This window comes from Patella vulgata, chromosome 9, assembly GCF_932274485.2.
Source record: "Patella vulgata chromosome 9, xgPatVulg1.2, whole genome shotgun sequence".
NCBI lineage: Eukaryota > Metazoa > Mollusca > Gastropoda > Patellidae > Patella > Patella vulgata.
In genome coordinates, this window is record NC_065887.2 from 30,109,369 (window position 1) to 30,126,224 (window position 16,856).

At 32.5% G+C, this 16,856-nt stretch overlaps 1 protein-coding gene across 2 annotated transcripts; it reads left to right on the forward strand.

Annotated features, from left to right (window-relative positions):
• The first annotated feature begins 26 nt into the window (after positions 1-26).
• On the forward strand, positions 27-16,551 carry LOC126831647 (uncharacterized protein C10orf67, mitochondrial). 2 transcript variants are annotated; one of them, XM_050562254.2, is made up of 19 exons: positions 27-184; positions 2,432-2,552; positions 2,953-3,044; positions 3,222-3,273; positions 3,719-3,793; positions 4,267-4,446; positions 5,006-5,041; positions 6,681-6,822; positions 7,267-7,325; positions 7,656-7,721; positions 10,409-10,474; positions 11,343-11,450; positions 12,617-12,708; positions 12,857-12,922; positions 13,245-13,332; positions 13,984-14,046; positions 14,358-14,496; positions 15,126-15,210; positions 15,868-16,551. In XM_050562254.2, exons 1-19 carry the CDS (start codon positions 60-62, stop codon positions 15,941-15,943), a joined length of 1,731 nt encoding a protein of 576 aa, XP_050418211.1. In that variant the 5' UTR covers positions 27-59; the 3' UTR covers positions 15,944-16,551. The 2 variants fall into 2 exon arrangements, with proteins under 2 accessions (XP_050418211.1, XP_050418212.1); XM_050562255.2 differs by lacking the exon at positions 5,006-5,041.
• The last annotated feature ends 305 nt before the right edge of the window (positions 16,552-16,856 follow it).

Sequence of the window (16,856 nt, forward strand, 5' to 3'; positions counted from 1 at the left end):
TCGATTATTAATCGCTTAACGGGCACCTGTTTCCGGTAGTGTTGCCAAAGACAACAATAATGGCGTCGTCGGAGGTGGCTGTTCCGACTGTTAGTCTTCATGAGTACAATTTAGCTGAACAAGAACTCCAAGATCGTATTTTTCAGATATATGGCACTCGGCAGAATGAAATCGATTTGTTCAGGTATTTTATTTGGGTTATTTTACGCCATCTAAGTTTCTTATGTTTTTTCCTAGTTTTTTTTTGCTATGTCTCAAGTCATTTTTTTAACGTATGTGAACGTCATCAAGCAAAACGTGACGTATGATATGATATGACGTCACAGTTTGCAAAGATGGCGCTGATTTGTAACTACAAATTTTAAAAAAATTTAATAATAATAAGTTAATCAATAATGATTATAATTTTTGTAGAATCGAATAATTCTTTCCTTCATATGTATTTTTGTTTGGAAAATGGGTCAGGATTAAACTTTACTAATACTAGTGAAGCTAATAACTGTTTCAGGCTCTATCTATTCTAAACATAACTGTTTCATTTCACTAGGCTCTAGGCCTAGCTCAGTAGCTGTCGAGACTCTAGTGTCTCTAGGCTATCTATCACTCAGTATCACTAGTCAATCTCGACTCACAGAGACCACAGAGAAGTTTACTGTTCGTTTTTCTCTCTCAGGGGAATCACGTCGGCCATTAATCAGTCTGAATTCAGCTCGTAAGCTCGTCTCCCAGTCTGCAGTTTTGCTCCTGATTGGCTGAATTTGTTCGATGAATGAAATGCTCTGATTTGTCGACAATTAGGCATCGGTTCGTCGCATGAGTTACATATTAATGATCCTAGGAACATTTTCCACATCTTGACATCAAAAATTAATTCTAAAAACAGTCGATTTGATGATTTACAAGGAACTATTTTTAGGGCGCAATGATTTGGCGATATGAGCTTAAAATATGCAAAATTTCTGAAGAAATGTGAGTTTGAGTCACCATCTTGGATCTTTGTGAAGTGACACGTCACATGACATTCAAAATTGCCGACATAGGCTATAATGGCTGGCGCGATTCCCCAGAGAGAGGAATGGTAAACTTCCCCCTAGTCCCTGGGAGCTGAGATTGTCAGTAGTATCACACTTTGCGTTATATATCAATCATTCAGAAATATAAGGCACGTAATAAATTAAAACATCTGCGAAATTCTTAACACTTTCAAAGCCATGTAGGCCTTTTGAGAGGGGTTCACTAGTCCGCTGCTATAAAAAATGCTATAAATATGGGTATAAAAAAAACCCAGCCAGTATGGTGGCTGATTGGTATCACCCTTCATAAGGCGACATCACAACATTTTAACCTGACATCACAACATTTTAATCCGACAATACGACATTTTTACCCAACACCACAACATTAAAATGTCACGTAAAAATGTTGTATTGTCCTGTTAAAATGTCATGATGTCGGTTGTCGGCCATCTTCCTCTCAATATACAGTTTGATTATGTAGACTGATCCTGGTGTTGGTCAAGTAATTTCCCTGGGATTTTGCAGTGTGGTTTCTCCCTTTCCGTAGTGCAGGACAAAGGGCCTGGCTAAGAACAGTGTCTAGTTATGTAGATGGGACGAAAACACAACCCCTGTAAAATGAGTTGGTAAGAGTAAATCAAAGGTGTACAATAAAACTATAGCTGTTATCTGATAGACGTCAACCTTTTTTTCAGAAAATTCTTGCATGTCTGCATTGTTAGGGACTGAAACAGTTAGTTATAGGCTAGTGCAGAAGTTATAATCTTTTAAGTTAGGATAATTGTCTATACTGTGTATCATTAATGAGGCTCTGATACTGTCATAACAATAACAATAGTTGATGCTGAAGGTCTTTATGTTCTTACGTCATTAGTCAAAACTATAAAAAGTTAAAGCAGTCAAGAAGATTTTACTATCAGGAAAATCTGGAAACATGGATTTAGGAAACATGGATTATTTTAATCCAGCTCTTCTTTTGGAAGGGGTTGTTATGTATAAATCTGTTGCTGTAGGAACCCCACCAAGGTATGTTGATAAAAGCATTGTTTAAGTGGGTCCACACACTGGAAAATAGAGTATTAAAGGCACAACATGTAAGAATTTAAGTTCCAAAACCATTCTCAATCAATTAATCATCTTGTCAAAAATATATTAGACTCAAGGACAAACAATGAGTTTTATTTGTTATAAAGTAGAATGCTACATATGGGTAATGTTTCCTGCAGGTGGTGAAAATATGCATGAATGTTACAAGGTAAGAAAATAGTATACTGCCTAATAGCACATTGCTAGGCTTCATTTGTCAAGCTTTAGCAAAAATTTTCTTTTATCAATTTATTAAAGTAATATTTTACTTGCCTGTATTAATCTAATAATTAATATATGGTTTTATTTTTCTACTCATCTTTTTAAAGACCATCACTTGCCGACCAACAGAAGATTGGTTTCTTTAGTTTGGATCGTGGATCACAAACTGATGTTACCGAGGTTCTTGACTTGAAGGAAATGACAGAGGTCATTCAAATCTTGCTTCAGGTAGGCTTTTTATATATGCCTAAATTTTAATGTCACCCCATCCATTTGTCCACAGTTTTGTGTTTACATGCTTGAAACAACAATTACCACAAGATCTTTCTGAAATCTTAGTAGATTGTTCAGCTTTCTAAAAATTCGTCCCTATGATTTTTGTCAACTGTGGGGACATTCCTCATTATGAAACATTGTTAATATATGAAGACTACAATTATCATTTGATCTTTCTGAAATTTTATTAAGTAGTTGCTTGCTCCCTATGTCAGAAACAATGTGTGGAAGAGTAGGAACTAGGAATGTATCCTACATGTACTGGTTTTTAAAAAAGTTGTATTTACATTCATCCAACATTAAAATGACATTAATTTACACTTATCATTGACTTTTATTGTATATTTTACAGGATGTAGAGACATTAAGAAAAGATATAAATGTTACAAAACATGTGATGCAGGCAGATTATGAATCAAAACTACAAGAAAAATCTCTTGATCTGTAAGTGCTTTTATTGTTCAATATTATTATTTATTTATACACCATTATAATCATTAAAAGCATACAGTAGCTGGCAACAAAATGAAATTGGCCATTTTTTTAAACAGAAAATCATCAGACCTAACAAGATATCCGAGCAAACAAATATGAAACTTTTTCAATTACTCTTTGTTTCAGGTATTGTAGAATTAATGAAAAAGTTGCTGGTTTGGAAAAAATGCACGATGAGGTGGGCATATTTGTCATACCATGGACCTTATATACATGTATATAAGGTCCACGGTCATATTTATATTTTATAGTGATCCTGAAATCTGTGGGAGACTGATTTTAATTAGCTTTCCTCAATAAATTCTGGCAAGAAACATCTTGTGGGCAACATTGTTAACCTGGAAAGTATGAAAGATTATTTCCCCATAGGATTTAGGACTTGATAAGCCTTGAGGGATGAAGCTTAACCTTCTGACAAATCACAAAACGATCTACAAGGATCGAGCAGTATGATGAATGAACATCAGTAGCGAGTATTTCTGAACACAAACACACAGTGCACTACATAGATACATCCCGACGAACATCTTATCTGGAATTAATTGCTCAATAATCTCATATTCAGCTATAAACTTACTTTGTTTACATTTTTGTTCATATCTGGATCTTTGGTTATATTTCAGAGAATTCAGATGATTCGTAAAGCCTATAGGCAGCAGTTGTCAGACGCAATAGCTAGAGTGGCAGTTTTATATAACGTAAGTTTTTGGTTGTCAAAATCAATCAAGGGATTCACTTAAAAATTTTGCCCACTAGTCATTTTAGTCTTCTTTTAACCTATTTTGTTGACTTGAGATAGCAAGATATTTTTTTTTCTAAAGAATGACATTTTTTTTAAGCATTATCCCAAATTTAGATAAAAACTAAAATTTAATTGTATTGGGTTTTAAGGTTAGATTTTTTAAAATTGTAATTTTATGGCTTGTAAATTGAACGTTCACTTGACAGGTCATTTTGATACTAACATGTTACAATTTTATTCTAATAGGCTCCTCCTCACATAGAATTATTGAAATGAAAAATAAGCTTACCATAATATTATGTTGATGACATATTGAGCTAGTTTGTGTTGAGTGGAAGTTAGATTCTTTCACTAAATCCGCATAATGCATGAAACTCGGTAAAATCCATAATGCAAATTTAGTATCTGGAATTTTAACAATTTTTACAGAAAAATTTAGAGAGAAAAATATCTAAAGAGAAGAAGAAGCAGGATAGAGAGAGTGGTAAAATAGATGAAAAATACCGGGATCTTCAGAATCAGATACAGAAAAATGAAGCAGTTATTCACATGTTGCAGCTTCAGTTACAACAGTATCAACAGAATGCTTCTCTATCTGATGATAAAATGGTATAAAAACAATCTGTTCTTGTTTTTTAAATACACGGATAGTGATAGAGCCAATAGATAGATATTGGAGTAGGCAACATATTATAGATTATGCAGAAATATCATATATTTATATTAGACATACATAGTTTGTATTAATATAGTAAATAGAGTATATTTTTTTATATCACACTTTGTGTATTACACATATCAGGGATGGACTGAGAAAAATCGGCGAGTATGGATTGCTCGGGGTCACTTAAAAAAAGTTAATGTTATAACATAATTTAGGGAACCTTTTTAGTCTTGAATTTACATCGTTTTTTGGATGAATCGGTAAGCAAAGCTGTCTCTCCCGTGAAGGTTTCATAATCAGGATATAAGCTTACATACTCTAGAAAGTCAGTGTTTCAAAAACTTTCTCATGTCTCTAGCTCACATCTATCCCTTACATATGTATAGTGGAGAAAATGGTTTTTGTGTATTGATTTATTTAGTTTTATTATTAGATGTATTTACTTACATTGAATTAATAACTGTAGTGTAGATATATGTAGATAACAAATGATATTTATTATAGAGTCAAGGCAGAAATTCCTCATCTGTTGTAATGGTGGTAAAGAGATATTTTATATAACCTATAAATATATATATCTATCTTTAAATTTTACAATAACAGATACAATCTAATTCCTATCTATTTATAATAACAAATGCTGTTTAATTACTTACTCTCTTTACCCACATCCTGATTCCAATATTTCTCTAATTAAAATAAAATTAATATATACAACCAAGTTCCTATCTGTTTCCAATCACAGTCTTATTCCTGTGTCTTATACAACAACACATTGTTCTTTTTTGTCCCTAATCACAATAACAGATTACTACTACTACTTAACCCTCTTTTGTCCCTAATCACAATAACAGATTACTACTACTACTTAACCCTCTTTTGTCTCTAATCACAATAACAGATACTACTACTACTTAACCCTCTTTTGTCTCTAATCACAATAACAGATACAACCTAATTCTTATGTCTCTAATCACAATAACAGATACAACCTAATTCTTATCTGTCTCTAATCAAAATAACAAATCTGTCACTAATCACAGTGACAGATACAGCCTAATTCTTATCTGTCTCTAATCACAATAACAGATACAGCCTAAGTCTAATTCTTATCTGTTGTTAATCACAATAACAGATACAGCCCAAATCTAATTCTGATCACAATAACAGATACTGTATGCCTAATTCCTGTCTGTCTAATTCCAACATTTAATTTTAAATATTACAATAATTTCTAAACTGTGTGCAGTAATCACCTATTATTAGTGAACAGGGATGTAGAGGTCAAAGAAATTACTTTACTTCTAAATATAATATGCTTGCTGTATATTCTGACTTAATCATTAATGTTTGAGATGGAGAAAAGGCTCCAAATTTCTGGTTTGTTTTAAAACATATTGTATAAAGACGAATCTTATCTCTACATCTCTGTAATTAGCCTATATGCAAATACTTCTGTAATTTTCTGCTTTGTCTGATATTACATTTTCTTTTTAATTTGGGGTGATTTCATAATAAGTAAATGAGCTAAACCTCTTTGTTTTATTTGATAAGAATAAAGTATTGATTTGGGTTGATCTGATATTTGTTATTTTGATTATTGATGGAGAATGCTATATATATATATACTATTGATTATGTGTTGCAAAATATTAGGCAGAGGTCAATTTGTTTACTAACTATCTCTCAACACCCGCTTTATCTAAAGATTTCCATATACAATCAGAAGTGCTTTGGTTCAAAAATTATAGTTTACATTGTTTCCTATTGATTTTACCCCATCATCTTTATGTGTCTTAGATAAATAAAGTAATATGATTCTGCAGTCTTAGTCTGTTCTTCATGAAATTTTTTTTTATACTTGGATCTGTCTAATTACATAAGAACAACAGTTTTGGCATTTCAAATTTTTTTTTGCAGTTGAGATAAATGTGGACTTATTGGCTTGTTAAACTTTTAAATTAGTTTATTGTAGAAACTTTATACACTCATTAAAGTAGTATCACAGAATTGTTTGAATTAATGGGTAATTGGATGGAATTATACTTGACACAGGAGTGAGGTCACAACATTGTGAGTTTTATGTGGGTTTTCCATTTTCCCATACTGTTAAAGAGAATTACTGATTTGAAATATTGAAATGAATTATTTTGTATCTCTCTTTCTTTTCTCTGAACAGTTAGAAGAGTCACTGGGTTCTCTTTCACCTGAAATAAATCATGAAGCTGAAGAATTACGAGAACAATTAGAAAATACGGAGAAGAAATTAAAACGATCCGAAGATCAGGTCAACAAAAGAAGTGAAGAAGTTTTCAAACAAGGTAAAATATTGAAATGTTAATTGTTAACTTTGTGAATATGATTGTATTTTATCACAAGTATGATTTTGTTTATTTTTGAGAAATTAGAAAGGACAACGAACAGTGAGCTAGGTTTGTAAACAAACAGTCAGGCATGCCGGCATGTCTATTAAAGAATAGCTTTGATGGCCAAAGGAGGAGGAGGGGCATTTGAGAGAATCTTGATCACTCCAAGGCTATCGTCTAAATTTGAAACAATCTAGATCACTCCAAAAACAATGATCTGCATATTTAAATCAATACATATTACGTCAAATCAAACATTTTCAAACAATATAGATCTCTCCAAAACAAACATATGTACGATTGTATGTAATCATTTACTCTCAGATGCATATGGTTAAAAGGTAACCAAAGGTGTGCTAAAATTTCAAATTGATCAATATTTCTATTTGTATTAATCAGCTAAAGAGATAGCTGCTATGAAAGAACAACTACAGAGAGAGAAGAATCTGGTCATGCAGGTTAGAAATAGGAATTAATTATTTTTTATAAGAACCATCACGATAAAAACCCCTGATTCTCCAGTAGAAATTGACAGACTCGTAACTTTTGTGGAAGAGAATGATATATATTATTTTGCAACTCAAAATTCTATCTTGACATCCAAACATTTCGAAACAATTTCCTATTCTTTTAGAAAATAATAAATCTTGTAGTAGAAGTCTGCGATAAGATGAATACTTTGTAATTTAAATTTGAATAAAATAATTATGTAATGAAAACAATTCAAAGCTGACAAGATGGTATAACATTTTATTTAAGATTTTATTTTTCTGTCCTATATTTTCCAGTTACAAAATGACAAGTTAGAAATGAAGCAATCTATGGAGAATGATAAAGCATCAACTAAAAGAACAGTAAGTTTTGTTGTGTGCTTTTCAGTCTATAATGGTAATGATGATATATTTTAATTAGTGTCTGTCCAGGAACCGTGTCTGGTCGTTCGAATGGGTTACAAAAAACTCCTGTGTATTTATTGGTGTGCACTTAAAAGAAACCTTGGCAGTTGGCATTCGATATAAGAGTAGGCTGTAGCACCACTGTCTGGGCAAAAATTTCCCTCATAGCACACTGCATTAATTGCATCTTATCTTAATTAGCCCAGATCTTTTCATTTCAGTTGATAAAAAGGTGATTTTCATTCCACCAATAATTTATAAGTATTATAGACCTAATAGATGAAACATAAATGAAATGTATAGAACTAATAGATGAAACATACATGAAATGTATAGAACTAATAGATGAAACATAAATGAAATGTATAGAACTAATAGATGAAACATAAATGAAATGTAGATATATAATATGTTAAAGATACATTAGTTAAGAGTTTAATGAGTTGGTCATTCTTGCTATAAAAATTCAAAAATAGATGATGGAAAAAGAAAATATTGAAAATTCTGGACGAAGTTGGCACTGTTGGAAGTTTGGACTAGAAATATGTATCAACTGTCTCCACACTGTCTCCGAGAATTGCCGATCGTTTGATTGACAGACAATGACTCCACCCACATATTCTCAAGTAACATTCCCAATGGCTACAGTACTGTCGATTGGCAGGCTTTTTCATTGGCAGTCTCCGTTAGTGATGTCAGTGATTAACAGTAAACGTTACCTTAGTCAGCCATTTATTGATTTAATTATTAAATGGACGACTGTTTAAATCCAAGCTGTATCCAAGCCATCCGAGGGTCTACTGAGTTGATTTTGAGCTTTTCATGTAAATAAAGGTCTAATTAATTTCTATGACATGTGAAGCCTAAAGAAAGACTTGCAATGGGCAGATTTAGCTCTTAACTAATGTATCTTTATCTATATTTAATAGAGCATATATCTACATGGCCAACTAAAAAGTAGTTATAGATTATCATTAATAATTGTAGCACTTAAATAAAAACACGTCAGACAGCCTAAATTTTGTGTTGATCTGATGTGTTATTTTGATTAGTTACGGGTGGTTCTATCTGTGGACCTAAAATTTAAAATGTAGGTAGACTAGCTTAGTAAAAAATTTAATTTTTTTTATCAAACCACCAATTTTAATTTGAGCCAAGTGAAAGAATTTTTGAATATAAAGATCATTGTTAGTTATAATTTTATTTCAGGATGAGGAAGAGGTTATTTATTTTTTCATACTCTCAACACACTTTAATTTGATTATTCTCAGCACTTAGTTTGTGCTGTGTTTAATCTCACTTCAAATTTTGTTCTATCACAATATAATAATCACTATGTCTGTTTATTAATTACTCTCACTAATTTACACAGGGCTCAACTTTTCAGTTAAAACTCCAGGAATACATACATCATCAAGTTTATTTAATTGGACCCTATGGTGAAACAAATTTTCAGAAAAATGTAATACATAATAGGTGAAAGTCTGTATTTCAGGCTTTATGGAAATTAGGTGAAAGTCTGTATTTCAGGCTTTATGGAAATTTTATTCCATTTGACAAGGAAAGACCAAAATTCTAAATTTTCAGACTGATTCAACTGAAAAGTTTTATAAACAAGAGCCCTTTTCCATTCCCATGATATATTCACCTGTCTGTGCGATTTCTTTGATTTTATGTGTGCGTGTGGCTGCATTAACTATATTATCTGTGAGTCCATCTTCTTTGAATTTTAGTGAATGATTCTCATCAATCCCCACACAATCAGCATTACAGACTCTGCATACTTTGTTGACAATTTTCTTGTAATGTTGAACATTTCAGAGAATGTGTATTTAGGTCCCTCTATATATTCACTCTCACCAGTTGCAAGGAAATAACAAGTTGATAGTTTTATGTTTTGTTATTATTTAACCTTGAAATAAATAATCCCAAATGTAATTGGATAATTTATGTTTCAGAATAACTTGTTTTCAGTTTGTATTGCACTATATAAACTTATTTTCAGTTTGAATCTTACAATTGATTGCACTATATAACCCTGTGCTCATTATAATCTCAATGTTTGAAAATTGGCATGATTTGTGTGTGAATTAATTGCTGATTTATGAACATTTTTAAAACTCATATTAGTACAGAGATTTCCTCAGATGAACACACAACCCTTTCATAATCTTCCAGGGATAATTTGGCTTATTCTTTTATTTTCCTTATATGATGGTATTGATGGATTGATATCCACTGACTATATCATACAAAACCACTTTCTTTGCTAAGAAGATCATTGTTTGAATGACTAATCATATGATTTGTTACATCCAAAGGCATACATATATTATTTCAAAAAAGTTTTAATAGAAAAATTAATGCCTGTTCTACGATAAGTGAGATGTTAAATAAGTCGAATTGGCAACATGGTCATTCGTTGGCTTTCTCTTTGTTTGAACAGTGTTCTATAGCAGACAATAGGCCATATGGGTTTAAAGATTATCACAAAATACATGCAATTTATACACTAATATTTAAATGGTAGACCGATAACAAAGGACAGAAAGTCTTATGATCCTCCCTGAAGTTATTATTATATTAATTGATCTATTTGTTGCTAAAAGTACAGTCTTATATATCTGGTGGTTACTTTTATCTAGGCTGATAGACAGAAAAAGGAAATGGAGAAATTATTGGAAGAAAAATTAAGAATAGCCAAAGAAGAGGTAAGAAATTTTCAAGATATTGAACTCTAAGGTGATGTAACAATTTTTATATGCCCACAGTTAATGAGGACTATATTGTCAGCACCTTTGTGCGTCCAATTTTTCTTGTGACCACTCTGAAGGTCTGACCTCTTTTCTTTTAAAAAAAAATTGATAGAAACTGTTATTTTGTCATTAGGTAGACCCCTATCAAAGGAGGGGTTGGATGGCTGAATGGTTACCACGTGCACGCTGTATCGTAAGGTCTGTCATTGAGTCAACTAGCGTGGTTTCAATTCCCCAGGTTTTCTCTTGGTCCTCCGGTTTCCTTCTACTGCTAAAGACCCCTACGCACAAACAAATTATTGAAATAAAATTGAACCATGTGTTAGTCCCGAAATGACCTAGTTTGTGTCGAGTGGACATTAAACCCCATTTCTCTCCCTCTCTCTCTGCTAATTTATAAAATATTGTAAACATGATACAGGTCAGATTCTTTTCAGCTCATTATGGTATAAGGAAGAACCCTATCAATTTCAAGACTTTCCTGTCATAAATTTTAAACAAATTTTGTGGAGTTATTCAAGTCACATTTAGACTTTTGAAACTTGTGAAACACAGGACAAACTTCTCGCTGGAATATTTTAAATTAATTATTTGGGTCAAAGTAGAAATACAGTTAAAATTACAGATTTATGTAATCTTGTGAAATGTTATACAGGTCAGAGTTTTCAACAAAATTTTTGAAAACTAAATTTGATTGTTTATTCGGGCATAATTGCATGTTAGCGTGGGACACTACAGAGGTCATAGTGGGTTTTTTTGGGTTTTTTTTAAAAAAAAAACTGGTCCTGATGATGGATTGTTTACTTTTTATTTTTATGTCTAGATTAATTCCGCAGCCGCAAAGGAGGCTAAAGATGCTGAAGCCATGAAAAGTCAAAGAATCACAGAGTTAATGGAGCAAAATAAATTATTAGAGGAACAGTTAATGAAGGTATACAGATTTTTAGAGAATTAGCATCAGACAATGTAAAGCAATAACTATTTGTAAAATGACATGGGTTATGTTTTAAAGTGAGCACACCTAGCTGCTTTTGTGTTAGAAGAATTGTCTAATTTACTGTGGATGGCAGTTAACTTTTATCATGTCGATAAGACTTCTGAAATCGTAGTCCTAGGGTGCAGTGCACGAAGTAGGATATGTTTACTCTTTCTGGGACACCCGATTCCACTTCATATTTGTTTGGAGAGTTCCCCTTGTCAGTGATGCAGGATGGAGGGCGGGGCAAGGACAGCTGTCTAGTCGATCAGATGGGACGAAAAACCGAGGTCCCGTGTACACATTGGCGTGCATGTAAAAGATCCCTTGGCAGTTGGAATTCGATACAAGAGTAGGCTGTAGCGCCGCTGCCCGTTCAAAATTTCCCTCATAGCACACTGTATGGCGTATGCCCGTCTTCATTAGCCCAGGTTAGGAGCAGAACAGTAGGACATTAAACCCCATTTCATTTCATTTCATTTGTTTGGAGAGCTCTTATATTTTTTAAAATCTAATCTCAGTAATAATTTTATCATAATGCGATTTTTACTAACCTACTGCTTATAATATTATATAACAGCTTCTTTGTTAAGGGAATCCCACAACCAGGGCCCTTATTCACGAAAACTTAAACTAAGATACAATCAAAATTTTAAGAAATACTGCAATTCGATTGGCTGACCAGTAAAATCAATTTGCATATATCCAATTTGCATATTGGTCAGCCAATTGAATTGCAGTATTTCTTAAAATTTCGATTGCAGGCTTCTGAAATCTTAGTCCTAGGGTGTAGTGCACGAAGCAGGATATGTTTACTCTTTCTGGGTGTAGTCCTAGGGTGTAGTGCACGAAGCAGGATATGTTTACTCTTTCTGGGACACCCGATTCCACTTCATATTTGTTTGGAGAGTTCGCCTTGTCAGTGATGCATATATCCAATTTGCATATTGGTCAGCCAATCAACTTGCAGTATTTCTTAAAATTTCGATTGTTTCTTAATTTAAGTTTTCGTGAATAAGGACCCTGGTCCGTGGCATAATTAGATAAAAATATTTTCATTACTTTACTCTCAGAAGCCTAGATATAATAATTATTCAGCTTAACTTTTACGTTTCTTTCAGGAAAAATTGAAAATACCTGCTAAAACAAAACCGGAGGTAGAAAAAGTTGTTAATCCCACCAATGAATCTGCTCTTAAAGAGGAAATATCAAGGTATAACGCGATTTGAAATATGACAAACAAGGCCTTTATTTTTATGTGGATTAATTGAAAAATCTCTCTCAAGATCAAACTGAATGTGTTTTCTGTTAATGAAGTTTATCTTAAAAACACTCTACTTACTATATTTCTATTTTTTCAGATTAAAGAAAGAAATAGAAAGAATACATAGAACATGGGAGAAGAAATTTACCATTTTACAACAAAGGTAAGCTAGCAAAATATTTAATAATAGGACTCTTTCTTTTGTTATAGAATCTGGAAATAACTTAAGTTCCTATTGGATATAAGAGGAAAAAAATTGAAAGTTAATATGAGATAGTAATTCTTTTGTGTGTTTAACTATACTTACTGTATGGACCAGTAAAATCAATTTGCATATATCCAATGAAGTTGCAGTATTTCTTAAAATCTCGGTTGTAACTTAGTTTAAGTTTTCGTGAATAAGGGCCCAGTATGTATTTTTTAACCCTTTAACCTACGTTACCCTCCTATTTTACATATAATAATATGATTGTTCTTTATTTTAGTTTACATGCTTTAAAAGATGAAAGTTATTTACGTCAAACATTACAAAGACAAGCAGCTAATTTACATCATGCAGCTGTTAGTTATGCTGTAAGTAAAACGGTCTTACTCGCTGGGGATATTCACTTGAAACCTCAGAAATTTGGTTCTCGATTTCACAAACTGTGACAATCACATAAACTCAATATTTAAGGGTAACGAAGCTTGTGCAAATTAAACAGGAAAAATGTGTTCAGAATATTGGATAACTTTATAGTTCATTTGTTATTGTTAATTACAGGTGTGGGGAATTTGATAAAATGTCATAATTCTATAACATTCTTAAATCATATTGGACCCCCACCCCCCACCATATATAACATTTTCTCAAAATATAAATTGAAAAATGAGACTGTAATTTCAGTAGAGTGATGTGGTGTAGGGGGTTAATAGTGATGGAACATTTATGTTGGCGAACAAAAACACAGAACAAATAGTTTTGGTTTTTTTGGCCACAGACAACGAACATGGTAACGATGACAAAAGAATGTTTTAGCTCGAACAAGATATACCGCTCAATGACGTAACATAAATCACATGATTTCAAAATGCCATACATATCACATGACATTTGAATGTCATGTGATTGCTGATTGCATGGTGCTGCGTGAAAAAAAATTTAATAAGTAAGAATCTTTGAGCATAAATCCAACAGTATTAGGTAATTATAATGTTTATTCCTGTATAACTGTTTATTTGTAGGTTGATAGTCCAGTTGGTATAGTTCCTGCTAGAATACCATCAAGTAATAGTAGAAAACCACTGGTACGTACTGTATTTTATCTCCAGCTATTGTAGCAAGTTTCTATAGTACCTCTGCCTTATAAATGAAAGGAGTCACTCTCCTTATTTACCTAATCTCTTACTTAGTCCAAACTGGAGGAGATTTATTTAGGAGAGCACTTTTTGATTTTTGCAAATTAAGGAGAACACATTTCAGATCACCAGCCAAATGACTTTCTCTCTTGGCTACATACATATAACCTGACTTGGTTATAATGTATTAAAGCGTTTAAAACTCAGAATACATATGGAAATGAGAAAACATTTAATGATACTCGTTAATTTTTTTAAAGCCGGATATTCCTAAACAGATTAAAAGCGGTCGTAGTAATGGTAACCAGGGAGATAAGAATGCCGGAGGAGATAAAGATAATATATCCTATACTGTATCAGCTCCTAGTGGTAGAGGAACAACTATACTCTCTATTGAAGGTTTGTATTTTATATATTTACTAGAAGAATGCCCAGCTTTGCTCGGGGGTCATAATCCTGAAACTGGAAGTGGTAGACTAACACCACCTGGCCTATGTTACTCCCCGGTCCGAGCTACCCCTATACCCCAAATTTCAGACTCGGGGCAGACCTAGTGTAGCCGCCAACCCCGAACAGACAGACAAACGACAGTCACAAATATTAGTATAGATTATTTATTGATATCATTTGAACCATAATATGTCAGATGTTAACTTTTGTTAAGATTTTGCTTTGGTGTAAGGAGTGTGACCATTTGGTGTGCAATGTATCTTAACACTGTCTTGGGTCATTATGAAAATAACATATGTCTGTTTTTATGGTTACACCTCCAATGTGAGGGAATAGAATTTTGTCCTTTTATTACAACTGCCAAAAGATTTGTTATGTGTTAAACAAAAGGGAAAGCACCATCTCATTGACTAGACACTTGCAGATTTAAAAAATTCTAAAGGTCTTTTTTTTTTACCATAACGGGATTCTCAATATGGAAACTCTACTGGATATAAGATAGCTTTTTAGACTAAATTTCCTTTCCAGACTGAATTTTTTTACATTTTCATAAAAATGAAGAATACATTTTTTTTTAGAAAATCAAATCATGTCTGATGAAGATGGTCAAGATATTCCTGTTGATGTCAAACCTTTACCTGCTCCTCCTCAACCTGCTCTTAGGTAATGATATAAACTATCTCTACATACTCAACATGCTCTCATAATTATATAAACTATCTTTACATTCTTAATCTCCTCTCACATAAACTATCTCTACTTAACATGCTCTCTGGTAATGATATAAACTATCTCTACATACTCAACCTGCTCTCAGGTAAAACAATATCTCTACATAATCTGCTCTCATAAGTATATAAACTATCTCTACATTATATTCTGTCACATAAACTATCTCTTCTTAACCTGCTCTCTGGTAATTATATAAACTATCTCTACATACTTAACCTGCTCTCGGGTAAACTATCTGTGCATACACAACATGCTGTCCGGTAGTTATATAAACTATCTCTACATACTTAACCTGCTCTCCTCTCAGGTAATTATGTAAACTATCTGTAAATACTTAACTTACTCTCAAGTAATTACCTAAACTATCTTTACATACTTAACCTGCTCTCAGGTAATTATATAAACTATCTCTACATACTTAATCTGCTCTTGTATATCTCAACCTGACTGAAATTTAATGTATCAACTATCTCTACCTACTCAACCAGCTCTCTAGTCAAATTTTATAAAAAGCACAAGTTCAAAATCAGTTTTTTTTTTCTTTTGCATGTAATGAAATATCTGTATTCTTTTCATTTTTTTAACCAGGACTGCAGCAGAAAGTGAGGATGTAGATGGCCGCCCATCAACTGTATCACATGTTGTTATTCTGCCATCTGCTTAAGTTTAATATTTTGTCTCTAGATATCAATATACAGCATTTAATTGTACAATTTATGTGAATAATCATTTGTAAATTACCATTAACTTGGCTATATAGCCTTTGTGTGACCAATGCTGCTGACAGCTTTATATTGAAGTCCTGGTATCACATTTGAATGGTCATTGGAACTCAATACTTTCTGTCTTATAATCTCAAGTTTATCTGTTGATATTCTAAATGTTGGAGTAATCTAATATTCCAGCTCTATGAATTCGTTATCAAACTTACAGTATATATTTTAATTGACATTTGATATATATTTAAAGACTATTGTTGCCAAAACTGTGCTCAAGACAAAACAGTAACTCTATTAATTTAGGGGTTGAGGGTATTGAGCCATGACACACCCAATATCTAATTTAATTAAACAAAATGGTATTTGGGGGGAATTTAATCCCCAAGAAATCTTTAATATTGTTCCACTTCCAAACTTTTTTTTTATCATATTTATTTGAACAGCCAAAAATATGTGAATGCTTTAAATATTCAATAAACCTAAACAGCATTATATTTTAATATGTTATAAAAGATTTACTCTGTGATATGTAAATAAAATGATTTATTGATTATGTTATGATAATATAAGTTTTTTGAATTTATGTGTAAGCTTGAGTTCTCTGTTAAAAAAGGTTTCAAGTACTGTAAGCAACAAGTTGAAGTGGTTTCAATAAGGACTATGCCAGATGGCATTAGAAAATAATGACTCCATGCCCATCAGATGTTTTTACGTGTAGTTAGTTCCAGGATGCAGGTTCAATCCTCTGATTGTATATGACAAAGACTAGAGTTGTCTCCTTAACCTCGTGGTTTCATTAAGATTCTCTGGTTTACGCCCACAAAGTGTCCTGCATTACACCTGAATATATATACCACG

Bases quoted from the DNA above. Each gene is read 5' to 3' on its own strand.
- LOC126831647 (XM_050562254.2), top strand. From the start codon at position 60: ATGGCGTCGTCGGAGGTGGCTGTTCCGACTGTTAGTCTTCATGAGTAC. The intron at 185-2,431 runs GTATTTTATTTG...ATCTTTTTAAAG, and splicing joins AATGAAATCGATTTGTTCAG to ACCATCACTTGCCGACCAAC. The intron at 3,274-3,718 runs GTGGGCATATTT...GTTATATTTCAG, and splicing joins TGGAAAAAATGCACGATGAG to AGAATTCAGATGATTCGTAA.